General features: G+C 34.6%; 1 protein-coding gene across 1 annotated transcript in view; it reads right to left on the bottom strand.

Moving 5' to 3' along the window:
• The window catches only part of ROL5 (repressor of lrx1), a 135199-nt gene that overhangs the window by 51100 nt on the left and 56122 nt on the right, over positions 1-27977 (bottom strand). Inside the window, exon 7 of the mRNA XM_089808643.1 lies at positions 23565-23605. Coding sequence (XP_089664769.1) covers positions 23565-23605 — 41 coding nt within the window. The remainder of the gene's footprint in view (positions 1-23564; positions 23606-27977) is intronic.

Below are 27977 nucleotides of genomic sequence, written 5' to 3'. Positions count from 1 at the left end.
AAATTATTAAATATTATATATATTTTTTAAATTTAAAGTAAGCAAAAAAAAAAAAACATATATATATGATCATAAGTATTCAAATATATCTACTTAACTTTATGCCATGATTACCTCTTTCCTATCTCACCTACAAAGCTCTTAAACTCAAACATTTACATTGGAAAAATGGCCCCCAAAAGCTGCCTATACAGTACGTGTGTAGGAAAGTATTAATGTGAGGGGAGCAAATCATACTTAGTCTCATGCAAATCTGATTTAATTGCTGCACACTCCATCTTGGATCACGTGGGGCAACCAGATATGATTCTATATATTTATGATAAGAACTTGGGTAGTATGCAGATTTGGTTTGAATAAGGGTTTTTAATTTTTCTTTCTTTCCTTTAAACTTTTTTTTGGTCTTTATTGGTGGCTGCATTTTTTCCAAGCTTTGGAAGGAGTGGACAGACCTTGGAAAACACATCAGCAACTTGGGGAAAAAGGAAAGGCTAGTGGCCAAGTGGCCTAAGGTGGTAGGATGTGATGGATGAGTGAAGAAGGTTAGGTTAGTTTAGGGAGCAATTAGAAGATAGGATATTTTAGTTGTGTTAAAAATGATGTACAGCTTTGCATGTATTTTATGTTAGTTTTAAAATTTAGGAAGTTTAAATTTTCTTAAATTAAATAGAAGTCTCTTTAGTATTCCTTTCAAGGTTTAGATTAGTTTTTAAATTATATTGAGTTAAGGATGTAGTTAGTTTTAAATAGTTCTTTTATATAAATTAATTTAGTTTAAAGTTTAATTAATATTAGTATCATTTTGATGTTAATAATTGTTGATTTTATCAAAAGTTAATTTATTTTTGGTTTAGATTAAGTGTAAGATAGCTAATTCAAATTTGATTTATCAATAATATTAGTGATCAAAATTAGATGTTAAGTTAAATTGTTAATGATTATTATTAGAATATTATATAGTTTTTTTTGGTTTGTGTTAAAGTTATTGTATTGGCTTAGGTTAGTTTATATATGATTTAAATTAAAATTTTGGTTTAATTTTAAGTTAGTTTGTAATTAGTATAGCTAAATATTGGTTGGTTTGTATTTGTAGTTTAAACTATATGTTTTAATTGTTTAGTTAGTTTAATTGTTAATTGTTTTAAGTTATTTGTTTATAAATGCTAATATATTTTTAATAGTAATAGTTTATTTGTATGTATTAAAGTTGAGTTTTATTTAAAGTTTAGTCACTTATTTTGTATGTAGTCAGATCAAAATTTAGATTTGGTTAGTTTAGTTTTAAGTTAAATTAGTTAGTTGTTAGTTAATTAAATTTATTACTAGTTTAAGATTCACAATTATAACATTTAATTTAAATGTTGGTATTAGTGTTTTGTTTTATTGTTATAATTGTTTTAGTTCGTCCTAATTAAATAAAGTATGGAAAGGTTAATTGCCTATTTATAATAAGTTTAAATGGGGGTTTTATTTGATTAGATTTTACAATTAATCTAGACCCGAACTCATTTAAATTGTTATTTAAATAATTTTCATATATTGTTGTAAGTTAATATAATATCATAACCCTTGTCGATATCAACTTAATAACGAGAGTATTAATTTAACATTGTAGAGAACCTATACTTTAACTTTGGACGTAAACTTATCAAACTTAGAGCATTTTAATTATTATTTTAAAAAAAAAAAAGTATGTGTGTTTTTGCCTCGTAGTTTGGGCATGACAAATTCCATGTGGTGTTGGTATAAGTATGCGGCATAGAGAATCACAAGTGTTCATCAACTGAGTTGTTTTTCCTAGCATCATGATACACAAGACACTTTAATCAGACATACTTGATATCATCAAAGTTGGACAGATATACTAGTCACCATCACTGAGCATGTCATTGTCTATGAATCTAGATAAGATTTGAAAGACGATGTATTTGTCAGTGGTAAGAAATTTTACAATTTTAAAGCTCATAGTATGTTTAGGTCACTTGAAATGGATATACCAGTGATTTCCTAACATTATGAAATTAATAAGTTTGACAAGGAACATACCTTGTCTTTTGTACACAATCTGCATTTTTCATATAGTAAAAGAATAAATTTGTGATGATAGATGGCGCTTGGCAATCACCAAGACATCCATCCACCATGTAGACAACATGGCCATGATGTTATCTACAAGTGACCAATGATGATCGCTTATAAGCACCACCATAGCACATTGCCTATATGTAGACCACTAGCTTGATTATCAAATGTAGCAACCATCATCTTGGAATCAACATCATAATATGCATTGCATTTAGTTAGTAAATCCATGAATGCAAATGCCATCATCCAGCAAGCATCCATCCATAACTCCATCATACATTCCACCATATACATATACATCATACATGTTACTATCACACAAATATACAGTAGTAATATAATCACGTCATACATAAGTGCATCCAGATTGATGTACTCAATGTTACAAGACTCAGTGAGTCCTTGCCAAACTCGGCGAGTCCCAAGGCGAACCAGGCAAAACAAGGCAAATGGCCTCTTGACTCATACTCGGCCGAGTCTTGGCTAACTCACCAAGTCCTGTCAGCCTAACTCGATCGGGGATCAACGTCCTAAAAGGACCCAAAAAAATTGTTTTAATATTTGGTTTTTGGTTTTTTTGGTATGTAAAGTATAAGTGAGACCTAAATAGGTCATTCTATCACTTGCAAACATAAAGAATTGAGAAAAAAGAGTTGAGGGACGAGTATTGGGGTTTGGGAGATAGATTAGCAAATCAGTCGGCTCTCATCTATCAGTTGTTGATTGTTTGGGCCACTTTGTAGCTTACATATAAGCATTGAGAGGAGTTAAAAGAAGAATTTGGAGGAGGCTTCTTCAACTTGGGTTACATTTTCATTTCAAGAGCAAATTTGAAGAGGTAAGACACATTTTTTTCTTGTTATTTTGTAATTTTTTTACATTCATGAATCTTTTTTTATTTGCATGTGTTTGGACTCTTTAGAATTGTTCCATTTTATGGTGATGAAAAACTTGAAAAGTAAGCAGCCCTAGTGTTTGTAAATTGAATTTTCTATATTCTTTAATACTTTTTTTATGGTATATTACAGCATAAGCAGCAACATCATGTCTCAACCTGAGGGTAGTGGAACTAGCCCTAAAACTAACCCTGATGCTGACCCTAGTGCGGTAGCAAGGGATAGGGATTGGAAACATGCCATTCTTGGGCATAAGAAAGGAGTTGTGACATGTTGGCATTTTATGACAACATATAATGAGGGAGGCATTAATAGATTGAAATATCACCTTGCACATATACCAAAGTGTGATATCAAAAAATGCAAGGACGTAACTCAAGATGTTATGCATGATATGCAAGCTCTCTCAGAAGAAGCTGCAGATAAGAAAGAATTAAAAAAGCAACAAGAAGAGATGGCACAATTAGCTAGAACTACAAGTGTAGAGGGCTCTTCAGGTTATCATGGACATGGCCACCCTCCAGTTCCACCTTCTACTAATACTGCATCTCAGACTATGAGCACTGGACCTCGGGTGCATAAGTAAAGATCTCACTTGATTCCATCTTTGTTCCATGCACAAGTCCAGGTGCACAACCATCGCTTGAGAGCATGGCTTAGAATAAGGAGAAGCATAAGCAAGCAAAGTTGGCACTTGGAGATTTGTCCTTCTACAACCACCTTCCATTTAATGCGGCAAGGTACTTATAATTTTAATTTTTAATTTATATGTCTTCTCTTGCTTGCATAATAAGTATACTTATATTGTTTATTTAAATTGTTTTATGTCTCCTTATTGGCAAATTGCCATTGATGTTCTTGTTATTTGTGATCCGGGGTTCAAAGTCTTTGATGATGAGGATCTAAAAGGTCCTATTTTGGCCCATCGTGTTGCTGATGTAAAAGTTGAAATTGAGGAGCAGCATAAAGTATGGGTCACAAAGGGTCGCACCATCATGACCAATGGTTGGACTGATAGAAGATATAAAACACTGCTCAGTTTTCTTGTCTCCTCATCAGGTAATTCAATATTGTACTTAGAAAGTTAAAATTTAGTAAGTTAGTAGTAAACTGATTGATCATTGCGATTGTACTAAATTTATTTATTTTTTCTCAGGTTCCAACAATGTTTTTGAAATCAATTGATGCCTAAGGGAAGACCAAAAATGTTGAGTATCTTTGTGAGGTAATGGAGGAAGTGTTGGAGGTGGGTGAGAAGAATGTGGTGCAAATTATGACAGAAAATGCAGCAAATTATGTTGCAACTGGTAAACTACTTATGGAGAGGCACCGCCACTTGTTTTGGACCCCTTGTGCTGCCCATTGCATTGATCTCATGTTGGAGGATCTAGGTAAAATTCCTTGGATAAAAAAATGTGGAGAGCAAACAAGGAATATTTGTAAGTTCTTATATAATTATGCTTGGGTCCTCAACCTTATGAGGCAACAGAAGGGAAAAAGAGTTATCTTGTCCAGTGGTCACTAGATTTGCAACAAATTTTCTCACGTTGAAATATTTTCTTAACACAAAGGCTGATTGGAAAGGTATGTTTGTATGTGAGGAATGGACAAATTCATCATATGCAAAGCTCAATGCAGTATTTGAGGTGGTTGATTGGGTTTTTTACGAAAGTGACTTTTGGAAGCCCGGCAAGGAGATTGTGGAGGTACTTTTCCTTTCTATGCTCATTTCCATTTCATTTCACTATTTTTATTAAGATTTTAAACACTTGTTTATGTTCATTGATATTCACATTGTTCATTTTTAAACAGAAAACTTAAAACTTAATGTTTTGTTTTTCACAATGATTGCAGTTCATGGAGCCTCTCATTGTTATCCTACGGATTGCTAATGGAGAGAAGTCCTCAATGGGTTACATTTATGAGGGCATGGATAGTGCAAAAGAGGTCATTCGAGCTGTTTATGGAGGGAATCACAAAAATCTATGGTCCCATATGGGATGTCATTGATAAGCGATGGCACAATCTACTTAATAGGCTTATACGTGCAACTGCTCACTTTCTTAATCCAGCATACCAATTCAGCCCAAATTTTAAGGTTGATGAAGAGGTGTTGAGTGGCCTCTATGGGGTTATACAGAGAATGTCACCTGATGCAACTGTTGGAATAGTTATACTCTATGAGATAGAGATGTATAAGAAAGCACTAGGAGACCTATTTTCACAAGACTTATGCAAGAAAAATCAGACAGAACTAATGCCTAGTAAAAATCTATTATTCCAAATTCTAATTTCTATTTTATTACCACTTTAGAATCTAGAATCTAGATTGATAAAGTCAAATTTATAGAACTGATTTAAAATTTTCTTCTTTCAGATGTATGGTGGGAGATGTTTGGCAATGAGGTGTCAAATCTATAGAGGATTGCAATTCCTATCTTGAGCCAGCCATCAAGTGCTTCAGGATACAAATGCAATTGGAGTATGTTCGAGCATATACACTCGAAGAGGCTCAACAAGTTGGTGAGAAAAAAGTTTAATGATCTTGTTTTTGTTCACTAGAACCTTCGCTTCCACCACAAACATATTTTGGGCACCGACACATCTCCCATTGTATTAGAGAAGGTTGATATACAAGCAGCGTGGAACACAGAGGTTGATGATCCAGTCTTCAATGATGAAGACTTAGAGTGGGTCAATCAGGTGGATCAAGAGGCATAGGCAATGGCGATGGCAGTGGAGGAGCCTAGAGCACGAGGAGAACTAGTGCGGGAACCTAAGGCCAAGAGTGGTGGATCCGACTCTGATAATGAGGATTATGAGGATGAAGATGAGGAGGATGATCATGATGATCATGTCACTGAGGTTCAACCTCAAACACAAGAAAAAAGGATGGCTCTTGAGTCTTCCATGACCTATCTTAAGCGTACTCATAAGAAGACCTAGGCTACTAGGAGCCTTTCTTTTGATATATGTTTTGAGATTTTGATTCCATGGATATTGTAGACATTTGACAGTTACAATAGATTTCAGATTTCTATAATGTTATTCAGTTTAACTTCAAGTAATTTCTTTCAAAAATTCACATTTATAGTTACATGATCTATGAAAAGTTGTATATGTATGCAAAGTAGCTTCTATTTATCTCAATTATTGTGTATTTGATGTTAATTGGCTAAATGATGCATGAAAAAAACTTAAAATCCTTGAAAATCTTTGAATTTCATGGGTTTTTTAATTTGCCAAGATCGAGTCCAAGCCCAATTCGAACCTGACCAACTCTGAGCTGAGTCCAAGGCTGGTAACACTGGATGTACTTGCATCCATAGCATAATCATGCCATGTCATTCATAGCCTCGGCCCTACATATAACCACATCATGCTAGAATTACATCATAATCACATTGCCTCATATTATCATAATCTTCACAAAGATTGCACTATGCTTACATGGCATTACTAAAGCATGATTAAAAAGGTAATCTATGATATATGATTACTGTACTAATCATTATGTTTATTAGGGTGATATGAGGTGACTCTCCATTATGATTATTATGGTGATAAGAGGTGACTATTCCAGACACACCTCTTCCATGCATCATGCATATATTTATTGGAGAACATATCATTTGGAGAAGATATCATTAGAATTGAGAATATAATATTAGATATTAATCATATCCCTTTCTGTATTGGTCTCTTTAGAGCATTGCATTGCAATGCCTTTGGCAATCATCAGTGCACGGGCTATAAAGAGCAGTCAAAGACGGTATCCTACTAAAGCATATTCACATAGATTGTATCAAAGACGGCTTCTATTGTTCAAAGCATATTAATATTAGCATACCAGACACAGCCTGTACAATATTCAGCACACATTATTATTGTACCAAGATGGCCTGCATATTTGCATGTAATCCATTGTATATCAGAGTTAGCATTACCACATTATTTGAGCATATATTTTATCTACATATCAGACACGGTCATCATATATTGTTGAAATATTGTTATGCAATCATCATCAGAGAGTAGCATATGCATTTGGAATAAATGTTTATTGAAATCATCAGTCATTATCAATTGTAAACAGCATAAGCATTTGGAATTAAGCTTCATATAATATCAGCACTCGATTTATATTCCTTGAGTTGTAAAAATACTAGTGTCTAGATTCTAAAACATTTGAAAAGGGACATTACAATACCCCACTAGGGATTGTGGGTGATAAAAATTTTATAGCAAGTTTATCTTCTTTTTCATGCCCCTGGATATATGAATCTGTCATTAATATTAAAGATCAGAAAGTCTAGAGGGATTAATTACTGCAAGCTGCAATCTATATAAATATATATTGTACAGTCACATATTCGTGTGTATTATAAATCCACTGTAAGTGGCAGTATAACACTATTAGCAGCTTGCATAGGGCAACCTTTGCTGTAAACCCAAATAGTATGCACCAAAGGTTGGTAGGTTGGCTCCTATTAGGACAATGAGGTGAAAATGTCATTAATGAAAGCCCTTCATTAGATGTATTCAGTTGAGTAATCAAGTTTCCTTCACAAACAATTGTTTTCCTTTATTAATTTTCATAGTCAACATTCAAGGACCTACATGTGAACACAAATAGAGCTGGATTGATTCAAATTGAAGGTGGATTAAGGAGGACAAGGCATGGAAATGATATACCAGAGTTCAAGACACTCGCTGTTTTCCTTTTTGCAAAGGTTGTCACATACAACTTCAATCAGTCTATCAAGAAGAATAGATTAAACTCTAATCGGGTTCAAAGTTGGTTCTCATGCACAGAGTTTTGCGACTCCGAGGTCATTAAAATTCAAAGTCTCAATTGACTTTATCTTTATGGTGAGATGTTGATTCAAAAGATGCCACCTAGATTGATTAGGGCGAGATACAAGGGATTGTCTGGAGTGAGATTGTCTGGAGCTCCAGGTGATGAACCAGACCCCAATGGCAGTATCTTTACTAGAGTAATTCAGGTCACTATGCAGACTTATGGAGATTCCTCTGTTCACAAGTCAAACAGAGCATCAATATTTCAAGAAGCTCTTATAGTAACATACAGTTAATGAATATGTCCCAACTGTCTATTAAAAGGAAATATATTAGCATTTCGTCCTCATTTTGTTCACTTGCTATCTTTCGACTTAAAAGCTCTTTGAGCGAATAGATTTTTCTATGCCCTAGCTTTCCATGTGATCTAGCATTTGTTTAAGAACTTATTTTATCAGATTCTATCAGAGGCACCCCTATCACAATTGAAACTGCATTGCAACCACAGCCAGTGTTGAAGATGGACCATTTTCTGAAGTTTCATTGGATGTGATTTATACCAAAGATGTAAGGGATTATATTCATGTACCCTTGAATAAGACCAGCCATCAAACATTCAAAGATGTACGAAAAGAACAGGTGGAAGGTGATTGTCAACATACAAACCTGAGTATTGTGGCATTTTAGAGCATGAACTCAAAATATGGAAGGACTTCTCTGGTTTTAATCATGACAGCAACTGTCTTGAAATCATCTTAAGCTAAATTCATGGGGATGCAATGTACTTGGACCAGCAGCATAAGATAAGAAGTAATTTGGGGAGGAATTTTAACATTTTCAAAGTGAATTTGGCCCCTAGAGTGGTATTCTAAACCTAGATTTTGCAGATGTTAAGAGTTGTCATTTTGCTTGTTTGACCATTTCCCAAGCAAGGAATGGGATACTATAATGTACCAAACTATGAAAGTCACCTGATGGCCATTCATTTGACGACAAATACCTGAGCAATGTAACTGAGGGTAAGTACCCAAGGGGAATGTACTTGAGGGGAAGTACCCAAGGGAAAATACCTGAGGGAAATGTACCCAAGGGGAAGTAACTGAGGAAGAAATTGTAATGTCCCCTACCAAGACCTTAATTCGATCTCTAATTTCCAATTTGAATGTGGATTTCTCTTGGGAAGGACAGTTTATAATTCCCTTCTTAATAGTTCTCGGGTATAATATTCTGCAAATCATTATTACACACTGACTTCTTGGCAGCCCTATATATGATTCACCAGACTCTTTGTCTCTCCCCATGACAGTATCAAATATAAATATTTTATATCTTGATTCTAATTCTCCTTATCTCCTATTATTTCTGTTCTATATTGGTTTAATCAATATCTCATGTAATATTATTAATCTATATTTTGATGTAATTAATATAAAACGTATTTCTATATGATTCGACTCACATATATTCCTTATGTTCTAATTCAAGGTCGTTCTATATGAATTGAGCTCAAAAATAGCTATCATGATGCTGGAGGGGTCACTGATGACATGTGGATGGCAATATTAAATATATATGTTGTTCTATCCATTGTGTTTGAGACTTAAATTGTTGTTATGGTGATTCTCTGAGATTGCACAAGGTGATATTTCCCAATGCGTCAGGAGTAAGAATGTTCATGATTGTGACCTATTATTTCCCAACTACTGCCTCTGGTTTATTTTATAGCTCCTTCCTCCTCACATTCAGACTCAATGAAGTTATTGAAACTGGTAGTGGTGATTGCTGTTGTATGTTTATCTGCTGGCCAGTATTTTTGTGTTTCCTCTTCTCTTTGGTGACTCTGTTTTTCCCAGTCTTTGTTGAATCCCCTGTTGCCTTCAGTGGAGATAAGTACTGATGAAGGGTATGTTCACTCACAGAATACTCTCCTATATATCAATTGCCCTTCCATGTTCTTTTCAATCTGCAGTCACTGTGGGCCTCTTTTTCTTTCCTCATTTCTTCATATAGTGATCAGTGTGTATCATGTATCTCCTGTTGCCCCTTCCCTCCATGAGAATGCATTTAATGTATCTTATCTACACTTTTCATGTTGGAGGTCTGTGACTCTTAAGACTCATAAAAAGTTACGTCCTTTCTTGAATGCACCTGTTCATCCTAACCTTATTTGCTACTAATCACGACTTGCTTAGACAGTGCTTCCTGTAGAGCAGAGGAAGATTGCTGGTGTCTCAATAATCACCATGTCTAACAAATACTTACGATTGTATCTGTTGTCCCTTATTACCATTGACACCCTTTTATAGCATCATTCGCTCGACTAATAATTCTACAACCATATATGAGATCAGGAACTATTTTGATAACAACTATGTCAAGGTGCCTACGTACTGTTTCATCACTTTGAACAAACCATATCCTTATTATCTTGCCAAAACACTTATCATTGTATAATTTATTTTCCTCTGCCAGGAATATTAGCCTGTTGTACCAACCATTCATGATTATTACCAATATTTGATTATATTCTTTTTTGTATGAAATGTATGACTTCTATATTATATTTATTGCATTAACTCTACATTATATTATAATTGATGTTTGATGTTATTCAATTATATATTAATAACAAATATATTGTTTTTTTTCTCAAACAAATTTATTATTATTAATATATTTCTTTATATTTGAATTATTATTCAATGTTTATATTGATGTATTTAAATATTACTATTTATTTGTAACATTATTATATTACTTCTTTATTTTAATATGATTGTTTATCTATTAAATTTACCTTTATTATTATTTATTTAATAAAATTGTATATAAAATCATATTACAGTGGGAACATCACAATCTACCCTCCTCAAAAATTGCTTATCCTCAAGCAATGCCAAATTAATATGAATGGGTTTGTCTTTGCAACCTTGATATTGTTGAGATGTGGATCCTAATCAAACTCGGAGGTTAATTTTTCCCCACATCATTCGGTGTAGTTTCCCCCCAAATTTACTACAGGGGTTTGGGGGCAGTGCCCCCAAGGGGCAACTCCCCTTGCGGGTTCCTAGGGAAGTGCCCTAGACAGGGTCAAGGAGAAGCGCCCCTTGCGAGGTCCTAGGGTCAAGGGCCCCAAGTGCGCTCCCTGTCACGATATAGGGCGGGGTCGAGGGGCAGTGCCCCTGAAGTCAAAAATGAATTTAATATTATAAAAGGCATCGTCAGTTATATTTTTCTATTGGTCGGACTATTTTAGCCCTAATTTTGTGAGCAGCAAAATATTGTATAAAAAGGCTTAGGGTTAAGGATTTTATGATGTATGATGAGATTGTAGCCTCTTGCAGTGGTATTGAATTGTAAGGAATTACAAATTGTAATCAAGTTGCAGTCACTGGATAATAAGAATATTGGACTCGTTGTTTGATGGACATAGCCCAGGGATTGGGTGAACCATGTTAAATCTTTGTGTCTTGTGTTCTCCTCTGTACGATTTATTATTTTCTGATATTGGTTATTTGCATGTAATTGTTATTTCTATCTCATTAATCCTAACATATATTGATTGATAAATCTAGATCTAGTGTTCACTCCATTTATTTTCCTTGTTCTAGTTTTCTTGCATATAGGGCATACATTGAGAATACAACTTATGCACGTAAACATATGAAAACATAAAACATACAAGAAATATGCTATGTGTCAGATATGGAAGTGTTCATATGACAAATATGGAAGTGTTTTATGTGCAAGGTATGGAAAGTGGTATTGTTATATGCCAAATATAGAAGTAATATTATCACTATAACTATGTACTAATGTCATGCAGCAAGTTAAATTTATAACAAAGGAACGGTATTAAGAACAATACCATAGCAAACGCACGATACATTCAAATGGCAGAATGTTACTTTAATGATTGTACCAAAGTCATAGACTAACATCCATACTCACATTCACCAACCTTTCACTTGTTCTAGACTCCATACATATAGACTTGACATGCTTGGTTAAGTCTCCAACTGATGACACAACTAACACCCCTTTTATAGTGACATTTTATTACATTAACTAACAAAAGTCTTATTTAACTATTCCTAGTATAATTGCCACCTACAAAAAATATAATTGAATACATGAAGACACAAAGTATACACATTAATACATGAAGACATGGAGCAGATAGGATGTGGACACTTGAAGTAACAAAGCATACACATGCTCAAAGATTTGTTAATTCAAGGTTAGCAGGATGTGTTTCTTGCAAAATTTATTCCATTATGTTCTTGGCTATGGACTTTACAACAAATAAAACCAAGTTAGCATATAATTTCAAAAAACCATGATAATACAAATATTATCTTTAAAAAAATTTAGTTTTTAGAGGTTAAGTGAGAATATGTTTGAACAAAGTCATCTCATACTAAGCCCAAGAGCGAGGCTTTGCCCCTTGGTCTCCCTGATAGGTTACATATACATGAGAGGTTTTGCTTGCTATGATGCTTTTCTTGCTTCTTTATCCATTAGCTCATCTCCTTTGCCTTAGAAAATTGAAAAGGGTCTTGCAAAAGGTGTTCTTTAGCATCTCTCTCTTAACTAGTACTACAATAGGGTGCCCTAGCAGTTCACCCTTTATCACAAAGCTATAGGGTGCCCTTATAGCAATTCTCGTTTAACTACTATTACAATGTGTTGATTTTCATGGATTGTTGCAAATGTATTGGCATTGCCTTTTTACAGTATGTGTTTTCCAAATGGCATCAACCTCTGATTTATCATGAGCAAAGGCTAAGAAGAGACATGTCCATTCATTGGACATGTCTATTCGATAATTTGAAATTAATATTATGACAAATAATAATATCTCACATAATAATATATTATTTAATTAATCTATAGATATATATTAAATATCACATAAATATATATTTATTTATCTACACTTTACTCTCATAGTTTATCCAACTGAAGCTGCCAAACATCAACACTCCCTCTTAGCTAGGGAGGATAAACACAAGACAGATACTACACCATTGGTAATATTAGGAATGACAAATTTTAAGGCTATATCCACCATTTTGATATCACATTTGATATCATGAGGAAAGCAACTCTTCCCAGATCACCTAACCCTCTAATGAGAATTACTTCTCGATTAGGCAATCATCATATGAAGAGCTTCTTCCTAAGGCCTCTTGGTATCTCTGATCATGCACTTTATAATACTACTTGGTAGAGATCCCAACTCTAACCAAGTCTCATATCTCTAACATATGCATATGTTTGACCACTACAATATATAATGTCTCTAGAGGTTCTTAGTCAACCCCTCTCTGAATTCCATTTTAGGATGAATTCCAATTTAGAAATCTCAACATTCACATAGAATGTCCTCTAATCTTTGAGTTTCTTCTTTGAAGAAACTCAACATTCGAAATTGAATGTCCTCCAATTTCTAAGTTCTCTCTTTGGGAAGCTCCTTATTCAGGCTTGAATATCCTTTGCCAAGTTTAACTTGCTTTCTCCTAGATAATTATCTCTTTGATTAATTTGTCTATACCTCTGGCTAATACTCTGAGATTATATATATAGGTATGTATGTATGTATGTATGTATGTATGTATGTTGTATATGTTTCTCCTTTCTTCTAGTGGTGTTTACTTAGGCTATCTATGATCTAGACTCTTCTTTGGTAGATAATGATATGACTTCTATGTTCAATCAGCATCCGACCCTGGTGTTTATCTGTTATTGTCTACCTGTTGTATTTCTTATCCTTTTCTTAATTTTCCTTTGCCAAGACTATGCTCCTACTGCTCGATGATATGATGTAAGATTTATATATTCACTCAAGTTCAATTGGTAGTTCTCTCGTCTATCAACAATGGTAATGAATCTTTCAAACTCTATTCAATTTGTTCCATTGATGTGGCCCTACATTAGAAGCCTCCTAGTCCAAGAATCTCCTTATCACCATGTCTTACTTGTTGCCGATTGTGATTGGAGTACTACTATTTGATGTGTTTATAGTCTATAGTCTCCTATCAAAGGAAATTCCTTGATAATTTACTATATTTCAATCAATCTTGAGCATTTTGCTTTGATAATGCTAAAGGATATGTATATTATTTGTCTTTGTCTATTCATGTGTTTGTTGGTATTGACCCGACTAGAAAGGTTCGAGTCCAATTTTTCTCTTCTATCCTTCAATTCAACTCCTACTCTGTTCCGTTTGGAATTGTCTATTTGCATAGGATTTTACCTTCTTCCAAATAACAAATGTATTAATTTTGTCTGCTTCTGCCAAGGTAATAGTATATGTTCTTCGATTGGCAAATGAATCTTGACTTTTATGTCATCTCCTATGTCCTTTGTTCTCCTCTTTCCCTAATGCATATTTGTATCTAGTCCAACCAATGTATAGAGGTTAAAGATCGTGTCTCTTGATGACAAAACCTTTAGATCATAATTTTAATGAAATAATACTACCAATTTTAATCTCTCATTATATTGACTAGTTAGTCAATATTATCACTATAGTATTTGACATAGTTATTTGTTATACATGGAATAATTGGTATCGAATAGGTATTGAATAATATTTAGTTTATTATTTATTATTATTTTAATTATTATTTATTATTTCATAGATGCATGCCATTTAAATGCCTACATTTATGTATGGGCTCATGTTGTTTTATAAGGTACAAGTACATATTGGTTTGTATTGATTCATTTAGATCCATCCATCATTATTAGAATTGGTCAAAATGGGTTATGATTAATGTGCCTAATACAATGTCTTTGATACTAATATCAATCACCATGACAAACAATTAGAATAATAATAGTAATATAGTTTAACATTGATAATATTGGTAGGATGGGAGGAATATTGTGAAGTACATCTACAATCATACATGGGTATTAAGTCTTATGAGGAAGCATACTAGTGGTAAGGATCATGTACAAGCAAGGGTCACACACTTTGCTACTTATTTTTCCAAGCTTGCAAAGCATATCTGAGACATTGTTAAATCTAAAGTGCATGGTTCTAGATAAGAAATGGTTAGAGAGTCCTTATGCCAAGAAGCCTGAAGCAAAGAAGGCTGTGAAGATTTTGGCTGATGCTAGCTTTGAAAAGCTAATGGAAGAGATCCTCAAAGTAAGTTTTCAAGTCTTCATTGATGATATACTATTAATTATGCAATATTTCCATTCACTGATATTTGTATAATTATTTGTCTAGGTGTCAAAACCATTATTTTCATTCGCTGATTTTTGTATAATTATTTGTCTAGGTGTCAGAATCATTGGTGAAGGTTCTAGAAATTGTGTATAGGGATAAAAACCCCATGGGGTTTCTATATGAGGCCATGGATAAGGCTAAAGAGGCCATTCAAGACTTGTATAGGTCAAATGAGACCAAATATTGACCCATATGGAACACAATTGATCATAGGTGGACTCGACAACTCCACCAACATGTTCATGCAGCTGCCTACTACTTAAATCCCAACTTCTATTTCTCTGACACTTTTAGAGCAAATATAGAAGTTCAAATTGGCTTGGAGACATGAATTTGAAGATTGGTTGCTGATTCAAACCTCTAAGACCTCATACATGATGAGTTGCAGAGCTACAAGAGGGAAGAGGGGGCATTGCTTTCTTCTCGTGATTGCAAACACTAGAGATACACCTTGCAGCCAAGTAAAAAAGAACATGTGATTAGTTTTATTATGTTGTTCATTTTGCTCATGAAGTTTATTGGAAGCTTTACCACATCATATATGTTTTTCTATTTAATCCTTGCAAACTTGTGGTGGGAAGATTATGGTGCCACAGTGCCTGATCTTCAAAAGCTTGTCATCTGAATTTTATCACAGCCTTATAGTGCTTCTGGTTGCGAGAGCAATTGAAGTACTTTTCATAACATACACAAAGAAACGCAATAGGTTGACTCAAAAGCGCTTGAATGACTTGGTTTATGTGAGGTACAACCTTCGCTTGCACAAGAAGGTGAAAGGGCAAGCTTCATATGAAGAACTTGACTTGGATGATATTGATCCATATTCAGCAAATTGGATTGCTCATCTTGATGGTGAGGATGCAGATGCGGATGTGGGCAATCCTTTATTGACAGATGAGTAGCTAGCTGAGTTTGAGATGGAGGCAGATGACTAGGATGCGGATGTGGCAGCATGTAGGGAGAACATGAGCTTGGTCATCCAGTAGAGGCTTATGTTGAGCCTGAGGCACCTATTCAGGCACCTGTTGAGGATGTTTCCACAGCAACAACTTCAACACCATCCACCCACTAGACATGATCTCTTTTGAGCTTTACTCATAGACAATTTACAATTGTTGCTTTTAGTTTTCAATGATACTAAAACTTGAACTTAATATGTATTCAGAAGTTGTAGTTTCATGGAGTTTGACTTCTATATGTATTGAACTTATTTATATTCGAATGTTGTACTTGTTTTTTGGTATATGATTCTATCACTATGTTAATCTACTAAGTTTTAGTTACTATGAATTACTGTTTAACTCAAAACTTTGATTGCTATATGGGGGATATCTCAAATCATTATGTTCTACAAATTTGGTGTGTATGTGTGCTTTTTTAAGAATATTTTAAGAAATTGTATATTTTCAAATGCTCGATAAAAGTGTCAATTTATTGCCGAATTTTACAGCTAGTTTTTGATGATTCCAAGATTTTCAAAAATTTTGGGTCGGTTGAGATATTGTCAAAACCAAATTTTTAAACTATGAATATAAAAATAACTTTACTTCGTTTTTTTTGCCCATAGTACTTGTTATTTCTCTCCAATTATAGGTTTGCATTCATTATCATTAACAGGATGGTAGGAACATGCTCTAATACCACTTGTAATATACCCTACTGAGACCGACCTTAATTCGCTCTCTAATTCCCAATTTAAAATAGGATTGTTCTTGGGAAGGATAATTTCTAATGCTCTTCTTAATAGTTCTCAGATATAATATTATGCTAATCAGTATTACTCACTGGCTTCTTGGGAGCCCTATGTATGATTCACAACACTCTTTGTCTCTCCCCACAACAATATATATATATATATATATATATATATATATATATTACATTGATTACATCAAAACATAGATTAACAATATTACATGAGGTAGACACTGAGAATTAGAATCAAGAATTATATCTTGATTCTAATTCTCTATGTCTCCTATCATTTCTATTCTATATTGATCTAATCAATACCTCCTGTAATATTATTAATCTATATTTTGATGTAATAAATGTCAAAGGTATTTCTATGTGACCCGACATGGTTGTTTCATATCTATTGAGCTCAAAAATAGCTATCCCAGTGTTGGAAGGATCGTTGATGATATGTGCATGTTGAAAGATATTAAACATAGTGAACCTCTATCAATTGTTCTATACATTGTGTTTGGGATTTAAATTTTTGTTATGGTGATTCTCTAAGATTGCACAAGGTAATATTTCCCAATGCATCAAGAGTAATTGTGACCTATTATTTCCCAACTATTGCCTTTGGCTTATTTTATAGCTATTTACTCTTCACATTCAGACTCAATAGAGTTATTGAAACTAGTAGTGGCAACTATTGTTGTATCTTTATCTATTGAACATTACTTTTGTGTTTCCCCTTCTCTTTGTTGACAGTGTTTTTCCCAATCTGTATGGAATCCCATGTTGCCTTCAGTGGAGATAAGTATTGATGAAGGGTCTATTTGCCCGCAAAATAGTCTCCTATATATCGATTGCCCTTCCACGTTCTTTTCAACCTGTAGTCACTCTGGACCTCTTGGTCTTTCCTCATTTCTTTGTATAGTGATCAGTGTGTATAATGTATCGCTTGTTGCCCCTTCCCCCTGTGAGAATGAATTTAATGTATCTTATATACCCTTTGCATTGGAGGTGTGTAACTCTTAAGCCTCTTAAGAATTAAGTCCTTTCCTAAATGCACCCATTCATCCTAACCTAGTTTGCTACTGATCACAACTTGCTTAGATGGTGCTTCTTGTAGAGTAGAGGATGATTTTTGGCATTTTAATAATCACCAGGTCTAACAAATATTATATTAACTATTGTATCTATTGTCCTTATTACCATTGACCCCCTTTTATAGTATTTTTAGCTCTTGCCCAATAATTCTATAGCCATATATGAGGTCAGGAAGTATTTTGATATCAATATTCTAAAGGTGCCCACTAAATATTTCATCTCTAAGAAAAGGATACCCTTATTATCTTGCCAAAGCACTTACCATCGTATAATATATTTTCCTCCAATGGGAATATTAGTCCCTTGAACCACCATTCATGATTATTATTATTAATATTTGATTATATTTTATTTGCATGATATGTATGATTTTTTATATCATATTCATTGTACATTATATTATTATAGATGTTTAATATTTTTTAGTTATGTATTAATAATAACTTTATTGCTATTTATCTATATCTTTATATTTGAATTATTATTCAATGATTATATTGATATATTAAAATCTAACTATTTTATTTGTAACATAATTATATTATATTACTTATTTATTTTCTATGATTCTTTATCTATTAAATATACCTATATTCTTATTTATTTAATAAAATTGTATATTAAATCGTATTATAGTGGGAACATCATAAAAACACCCGAGGACAGTGTACCCAAGGGCAAATACTTGAAAGCAAATTATCCAAGGGGAAATCCTTCACACACCTTTAACCCTTAAATGTCAACTCCCTTCAGCTCCAACAACAATGTTCCACTTGTATGGCCAAGTAAATATACAGTAAATAGGCTTCAACATATGGTAGGTAGGTGTCATTTGTACACCAAGGCACTTGTATGGTGATTGAGATTTACCCCCTGTTGAGTATGTTTTGCCCGTAGAGAAAAGTAGACATGTACACTTCCAAACACTTCATTCAACAATGCAGATTGTTACTTCAGCAGGAACACAACCTTCTTGAGGTATGAAACATGAAAGACATCAAGAATCTAACTTCCCTCTAGAAGCTCCATCTCATAGGCATCTTCTCCCACTCTTTGAACCACTTTGTATGGTCCATAAAACAATGGGTTCAACTACTTGGCACCACTTTTCTTCAAGGATGACAATCTGTACAATTGTAGTCGAATGTAGACCAAATCTCCTACTTCAAAACTCTGCTCAACCCTGTGCCTATTCGCATATATTTTCTTCTCATTTTGAATCAACTATAGGTTATCCTTGAGAGACCAAAGGATATCCAAACTCTCTTGCAAACAATCATTGGCCCATGGTGCACAACTGTCACCTAATGCCAGCTCCGCAAATGACAAAGCTAACAATGCTCCCCTAAATGAAGCAAACAAATCCAAGCTTTCTACTATGTTGCGATGTAGGTCCTCAAGTACCCTTCCAACCACTCGTTCACAATCATGTCTGACCATTTGTATCCAAGTGGTGGCTTGTGCTCAATGACAACTCCGTACTTGCCAAGCGAAAAAGTTCCATCTAGAAAGTGTAGAGGATACAGCTATTCCTGTCGCTAACTATATTCCACAAAAGGCCATGCAAGTAGAACACCTCTCAGAAAAAACAACTCGATCACCTGAGTTGCCTAAAATCTCGTAGGAATGGAAAAGAAATGAACATATTTAGTCAGACGATCCACTGACATAAATGCAATCCTTCCCTTGCACTCTAGGAAGTCCAATGATGGAGTCCATCGAGATGCTTTCCCATTTCTAATCGAGTATTGGCAAAGGCTGAAGTAACATTGCAAACAAGGCATGGTTGGATTTATTCTGTTAGCGAACAGAATATTTCCTTAGGTACTGCAAAATATCCTCTTTGAGGCCCTTCCAAGAAAACCTCTCATGAGTTTGCCTATATGTTTTTAGATACTCTAGATGTCCTACCAAGGGTGAATCGTGAACTTCCCTCAATTTTCTCCTTCATCTTTGATTTGGGTGCCAAATAGATTATGTCCTTGTAGTAGATGATATCGCCAACCACCTTGTACCTATCATCTTGTATTTGACCATCCATCAACTAGCATGCAAAGGTGTTCTTGGAGTACTCAACCAACAAATGTGCTTTCCAATCCATCGAAATTTGTGACTGTGAACATATGGTCAGTCTCCTTGGCAGTGCATCAAACACCACATTATTCTTCCCCTTCATGTGCTTGATGTTTTGCTCACCCATTTCTGTTGCCACTTATTCAAGTACTTATGCTCTAGAAAATCTCAGATTGTTGCAGTTTGTCGTCACAACAAATTTTGCTCCAATTTCTGAAATCAATGCAAACTCATTGACCCATACTTCATGAGTAGTTGTTCACAAGAACCCATCTCCAATGAGAATGAATGGAATACTTAGCACTCATTGCATCAAGGTGATGCTCACAGAGGTAAAGCATTCCTGGGAGGTTACCCATCTCATGGTGATGCTCATGATTAAGTGTGCTTGAATTGGAGTTGTACTGGGATGGATGACCTCCTGGGAAGGCCCAATGCCTCACCTATATGAGCATCACCTAGATACGCTAAGTATTCCATTCATTGTCATGAGAGATGGGTTCTTGTGAACCACTACTCATGAAATATGGGTCAATGAGTTTGACTAGCAAAATACGCAATTGAAGCCTGATAACAATATCACAGTCTATAGTTTGGTTGGTTTTTCCTTTTGTGGCTGACTTATTTGAGATGACTATATGTAGGCATGATTTGGTCTTTCCCAACACCAAAGGTTTTAGCAACTCCTGCATTAAATGGATGCAAACAAAGACTCAGATGGAAACCTGATTGTCTGTTCCTGGTAGAATGTCAGCCTTGCCAACAGTTCACTTAGTCTTTCTTGTGAATTTGTTGCACACTCAGACATTATTATAGCTGGTGATCTGGTCCTGACTCGAAGCCATAACACAGGGAGGAGTGCAATACAAGTTTTCGCAGGAGTAATAAGTCAGAAAGGAACAAGGAGGCTTCCACCAAATTATAACTGAATTATTCACATCAAATCTGGAAAAGAGCATTTGACGCAAGAAAAGGAATGCATTCTGCCTACACCAGCAATATTGGCTTTCTCCTTTGGTATTACCTATAGACACAGAAGAGCAAAAGTATTGAGAGCTTATTGTTCCAATTCAGGACAAGTAAAGTTAGCATTATCAATTTAGTTTTTAGGAGTTAGATCAGACTATCTGAGATCAGCACACCATTTCAGACATCTTCCAAAATTGCATTTTGATCAAATCTCAATCAGTATGGAACTGTGATTGCCTAGAGTGTGATTTCTCAGGTTCCTTTGAAGACTTGAATACTGATAAGCTGTATATATGTCTTTTTTTTCTGTGAAGGCTCATATGTTCAGCCATGCCTAACTCTATTACTGCTCTGATTGAGCTACAGATTGTAATCATGAATGCTGTTCTCTGTTGAATATGAACTGGTCTATCTTTGATATGTTATCATTCAATTATCTCTAAATATTTGAGAGATTTTTGAGTTGATTTATCTTCAGCTTTTTGTATAGTTGAAATCCAAGTTGGCATTTTTCTATTCATCACATTCAAATCATGACCCTAGGCTAAAGGCCCTACTGAGGATGGTACTGTTCCTCAACAAGAGGCTGTAGAATCACTATCTAATCTGACAACACCCATTGCCATTTACGAGCTTTTTGTCATAGAAAAAGTTTATAGATTACGCATATTGAAATTAAAATTTGTAACTATTAGCTTGGAGTAGTGGGATTGGTTAAAGGTTAGTGAGGTCTTGAGATCAGCTCCCACTTCAATTTGCCTGATGACGATGGCTTATTGTGATTTTGGCCATCCTCGAGGGTTAGTCTTTGCCTCAACTCGCCTTGTTCAGGGGACATTGAGTTGGGTCACAGGAACACCTCAGGCTACCAAAAAAATGGAAACTTCTTTTTTAAATTTAAGTTGATATGTAATTAGCTCATTTTCTGATCTATGACATGTTTTACACTACTTTTTATCTATATAAGACAAAAAATCTATATCATATTCTCTAAATTCAGTAGTATGCATGTTTTGAAAAATACTTTTACGAATTATGTGTAATTAATGTTCAGAAATTTTCTCTTTAAGCTTGTCAAGTTTTTTAACTGTGGCATTACCCACTTTTAATTCAATTGAGAAAATCTTCAACCGAACTTAAGAACAATAACTTCAGCAGAATAGGCCTAGCATCAACTATATGACAATTAAATGCATAAACCATTGTTCCACGGGAACAGGTTCCCCCTTCCCCCCCTTAAAAACTACACATCTCTTGTACAGAAGCTAATTCTGAGACTTCAGGAAATGCACCCCCACCCCCGAACCCACACACACACCCCACCACCTCCATCAGGTCGCTTACTATATTGCACATACCATTACATATTGGTTGCAACCTTTAACTTTGTGAAAACTAGTTTAAATTTGATCGGTCACTCAAAAAGATGTTATATTCCCAATTTTTACTTTGAAAATTTTAATTCACCTCAATCTGTATATTAATGTCCCACCCCCTCTATCATATTCCCAATTTTTACATTGAGATTTTAAATTCAACTCAATCTGTATATTAATATCCTCCCTCCAACCACGTAGCTCTGTTGTCATCCCGAATCTAGGTTCATAGTCCCCACATTAGAAAACTCACTGGCACTATGGCATAAAAGTTTTAAACTGTTATTTAAAAGCTGCTACAAATATGCTCCAGACTAATCGGATGGTATTTCTCTTCAACTCAATGAGGAAATAAGAAGGAAGTAAGCACTTAAATGAGATTGAAAGATACTAATTCTAATTTTGATTATGTTATTTTCCCTCTTCCCCTTGCCTTATACACTCAATAACTTCTTTTAATGGTTCGCTCCTTGCCTGATACACTGGATAACTCCTTATGGTGGTTCCCTCCTTGCCTGATACACTAGATTAACTCCTTTCATTCCTGGAAAGGTGTTAGCAAAGAATGACAACATTGACAACTAATGGGAATGAGGACTTGAGCCTGGCATGCAAATGACAAACAATGAAACTTTGATTTAAAAGTTAAAACATGACACTGTACGAAATATTTTGCATGGCTACAACAACTAGCATGTGGAAAGATTATTATTGGGCAGTGGAAGCATGCAAGTAGTCACATGAGTGTGCACAACAAAGGCCTTATGTGGCAGGTGAGAAACAATCCTTTCCTGCACTAGGACTACTTGTACTCTATACGAAGATTCCTGCAGAAATTTCTTACTTCATAGTTTTAAGGAATTTGGGGTTTACTTTTGTAAGCTCTTATTTTCTTATATTTGAATGTTCTTAATTTTATGGTTCAAGAATTTTTGACATGTCTATTTAAGTAAACTCCTGATTTCTTGAATTGACTTCCATCCCTCTTCTGTTTTCAGAATTTCCATCTCTCTTTGGAAACATGCATTGATGGTATCTTAGCTAGTTGGGATTTGCAATCCTGAACACTGACTTTGGTCATTCATAAAAACTAATATAATTTCTTTCTATTGTGTCTTTCTAGTATTGAGTTGAATTTATCAAATTGCTTGATGTCGCCATTCAAAATTTTCAAATTATAGAAGTACTCACAATATTCAATTAGCCAGCAGAGTATCAGAAATTCATATGTTGTAATGAGTTTCAGTCCAATCGAAAAGCAATTCTATTTGGAATATATAGATAACGTAACAATAGAGGAAACAATAAAGAAAAATAAGGATGAAGAAAACTTACATTCAGTGGAGAAGTAATCAAGCTTCTTGAAATATGCATACGTAAATTAAAGTCAAGGTATCAAATGGTAAGGATATAGATATTTATAAAATCAATTTTCAATATTTAATTCTTTAGATCTTTTCAAGTATATATATGGAAGAAACATAAAATATTCAATCCAATTCAGGGACAAACAAGGCACTTGAAGAAGCTTTGTTCAAAGACACTTCATGAAGGCCATCGAAAACAAAGAAACAACTAAAAGTACAAAGAAAATTCTTTAATATCCCCGCTGTATAGAAAATTACAACTATATGACAGTTTTCACATCAGTGTAATCTAATCAAACAATTATTTGGCAAATTTTCAACTCAAATAAATCCAAATTGTTAAATCCCTCCTTTGTGAACCTTTTTTACGTAACTGTTTAAATTGCATAATTAAAGATGTGATGTTATTTGAAATAAATTTAAACATTTGTTTATGGATTAATGTAATTCTAGCAACAAATGTTTTGTTATATAGATACCTTGTATGGTAAAACGATTATGTCTAACTACCTTTGTATGTCTAAGTGGGTGCTGGAGGTCAGATCGTCCTTGGAAAAGGGAGAGTGTGTCATTAGGGAAAGGGGGCACATGCATGAGGAAAGGTCAAAGTGACCATCTTTGCCAAGAGCCAAATAAACCCTCAGGATTTGTTTGGTTACCTTAGAGTTGTAGGGTCATGTTAGTGGTAATAATTTTCAATCATCCAATTGATCTGGTCAAGGTTACCTTCTCTTGTTTAATGGCTCAAACTTTTGAAAAAAACTTACAAAGTTAAATATATATCAGAATTGGATATAGAATTTTAATCTTATAAGCAGATAAGATAATAATATTAATGTCCAACAAAAAACCACAAGGGTTTATGGGACTAAGCATACAAACAAAAGAACTCAGCAAAAGAACTCAATTATGGGACTGAGCAGAAGAACTCAGTTATTCAACCAATCTTGCAACGATAATTTCATTTATATATATGGAGCATGAATACGATACAAACATGCATTCGTGAAGTAAAACAATTGATGCATAGATGTGTATATACATGTCTTCACATACGTAAATATACACATAGTATACAGGTCATATATATATACACACACACATATATATATACATGCACACACACACACACACACACACACACACACACACACACACACATATATATATCACCAATTGAATTGAGAATTTGAATTCAATAAACAACAGCTCCAAGCAAGTTGGCACTTTGAACTTGCAATGGAGGAGACCACAGGTGGTGTTGTTACTGCCGCCCACCCTCACCTATAGTTAAAAGTAACAAAGGTTGCAACTCTCTTTGTTAGCCACGCCTTTTCTTTCAATATGAGAAGTTACATAAAAGTATTGATGATGATATTTATATTCAGCATCATGAACTGAGAGAGCTTCTTCATGCTATACTCTCTAGTAAAAAAACATCCCTGTCAGCATAATCATGACCACGAAGCTTCGGTAGATCACAGGGTGACCAATTAATATAATACTAACCAAAGTTTAGTGGAGGACCACGTAAGGAAAGGTATCTTGTTGTTATCACCCTCATCGGTCTAATCAGGTATACTGATTCTCTTTCAATCAATCATTCTTAATTTGAATCTCAAATTGGGATGTCATCATTATATCGTATTTGCGAATAATCATAATCATGATTCATAATATTGCATCACATTTTTGTTGTTGAATCAAAAGAGTAAGTCATAATCAAGCATCTATTGTATTTTTGTTGTTGAATCAATAGAGTAATTCATAATCCAGTACCAATTGCATTTATGTTGTTGAATAAAAAGAGTAATTCAAGATCAAGTATCAATTTGCATTGATTGATTATTGTTGAATAATGATAAGTTGGACTACGATATAAACCTAAGATACCGGTGTGTGGGTTTTTAGCTAAGCTATTGAGGTGGGTGCGCACAGATGCGCGAAGGTGTTTGGAAGTGAGGTGGAGGTGGGCAGGATATGTTGCTTTTGCCTACAAATTCTCGCTAGATGCTTGGGCAAGCATCTGTTGCACATCGACATGAATCCATGGAGCATCCGGGCATTTCAAGTGCCAAGTCACTTAAGTGACACAATAACATGTGTTTTTGGGGTTTTTTTATTATATTGTCTCCTTTTTGCCCCAAAATCCTAAAATGACCCTAATATGGGCCATTCATTGCTCATTCCTCTCAATTTGTTTGCAGCTAGGCTCTCTTCTCATTTGATCTCCATTTTGACATTTTGAAAGCAAGGTCATTATTCTTGGCGAGGATCATTCAAAGGGTGTCTAATAGCTTCTACAAAGGACGTCTAAGCATCTAACATAAGCATTTGATCCGTTTCATGACCTTTTTTAGTAATTTTTTTGAGATGTTCATGAATTTTTCAAGTTTTAGAAGAATTTTTCCAAGTTTTTTCATATATTTTTTTTTTAAATGAAGGAACAAGTTTAGCTATCTTTTTTTAGTATTTTCGTATCGTATATTTGCACTTCTATGTTTCATGTTCATAGTTTATTTAAATATTTCTAATTTAATTTGTATATTTCTTATTAGATTCATAGTTTCTATTGTGCAAGAATGGTCACTGCTAATGGTAACATTTCAGCAGCAGGGCAAGCTGAACGAAGTGATAACTTCAATATTGATGTGGCATCTCTATTATCAAGACACACTACAAGATTATCACAAGTTTCAAGAGCTGGGTCATACATTTGGAAATGCAATGTATGTCATAATAGTAAACCATTCAACAGCTCATATTCTCAGGTCAAAGCTCATTTTATGGGCCCTACTAGTAAAGAAATAGCATTGTGCAAGGGAAGCAAAGATGGAAAAAGGATGAGCGATGCATAGTTAATCGGATTCATAAAAGAGCAAGAAGTTGTTGATCCTTTAGTGAGCAAATCAAAAACAAGTTTCTAGTTCTACAAACCTTCACCCACAAAGAATAAAGTGAATGTGCCCACCGATCATGTTGCATCCTTCAAACATTCATTCTTCGAAGTGGGAGAGGAAGATGAAGAAGTAGAAGTTATTACCCGCAAAAGAGGTCCATTGGATCAAGCATTCAAAATGGAGGCAAGAGAGATTGTTGATGAAGAAATCGCACGTTTCCTTTATGCAAATGGTCTTCCTTTCAATTTGGTAAGATCACCATATTGGAAGGAAATGGTTGCAGCCATCCTTAGAGTGTCATCTGATTACATTAACCCCAGGTTTGAAAAGGTGCGTACCACTCTTTTACAACAAGAAAAGATTTCTATAGACAAAGCTCTTCGACAAATTAGGACATCTTGGAAAAGTTTTGGCATAACTATTGTGTCCAATGGATGGAAAGACACAAAAAATTGACCATTGATAAATGTGATTGCAATGTCCCCCAAAGGGGCAATGTTTTTGAGGGCTATTGATTGTCAAGGACAAGTTAAGGATACACAATTCATTTCTAGAATTCTCATTGAGACAATAGAGATGGTGGACAATGAGAATGTGGTCCAAGTGGTCACAGATAATGCCAAGAATTGTCAAGGTGCAGGTGTTTTGGTTGAGTCTCGATACGACCGTATTTTTTGGACACCATGCACCATACACTCTCTCCACTTGCTCATGCAACAAATTGGCACCCAAATAGATTGGATGAAGCCAATATACCAAGAGGGAGAGGAGATACAAATGTTTGTGACAAACCACCACATGTCACAATCTATATTCAGATCATTCTCCAAGTTTGGAGTTGTTGAAGGTAAATTTAAAATTGTATTTACTTAGTTTCATTTATTTATTTATTTTGAATAAGTTTTATATTCATGTTCAATTATCAAATTATTTCTTGTTTATAACTTCATTTTATATTTGATTCATATTGTCAACTTGCTTAGGTTGCTAAGACTAGATTTGCATCTCATACTGTTGTTATGAAACGACTCCTCAAGGTGCGATCAACATTGGGCCAAATGGTTATTTGTAACCAATGGGTTGTATGGAAGGCTTCAAATTCAAAGAGAGCCTTGAAGGTCAAGGATATGATCTTGGATGAGCATTACTGGGCTCGTGTGCAATTTGTATTGGATTTCACCGAGCCTATCATAACTATGCTACGCTTTGCCAATACAAATGCGCCTTGCTTGGGGGATGTGTACAATGGCATGGACACCATGGTAGAAAAGGTAAAGCTTTCCATACAAGCACATGAGACTAACCCCACAGAATGTGAAGCCTTGTGCAAAAAGGTGGTGGAAATCATTCATCATCATTGGGAGAAGATGACTACCCAATTGCACCTCCTTGCATATGCCTTATCTCCAAGGTACTATAGCCAAGAAATACTTTCTATGCCGAATAGAATTGCACCATATGCGGATGAAGAAGTTGTTGTT

The sequence above is a fragment of the Cupressus sempervirens genome, chromosome 11 (assembly GCF_028749045.1).
Source record: "Cupressus sempervirens isolate cs-2001-9-10 chromosome 11, ASM2874904v1, whole genome shotgun sequence".
NCBI classification, from domain to species: Eukaryota; Viridiplantae; Streptophyta; class Pinopsida; order Cupressales; family Cupressaceae; genus Cupressus; species Cupressus sempervirens.
This window is presented reverse-complemented; position numbering and strand designations above follow the sequence as displayed.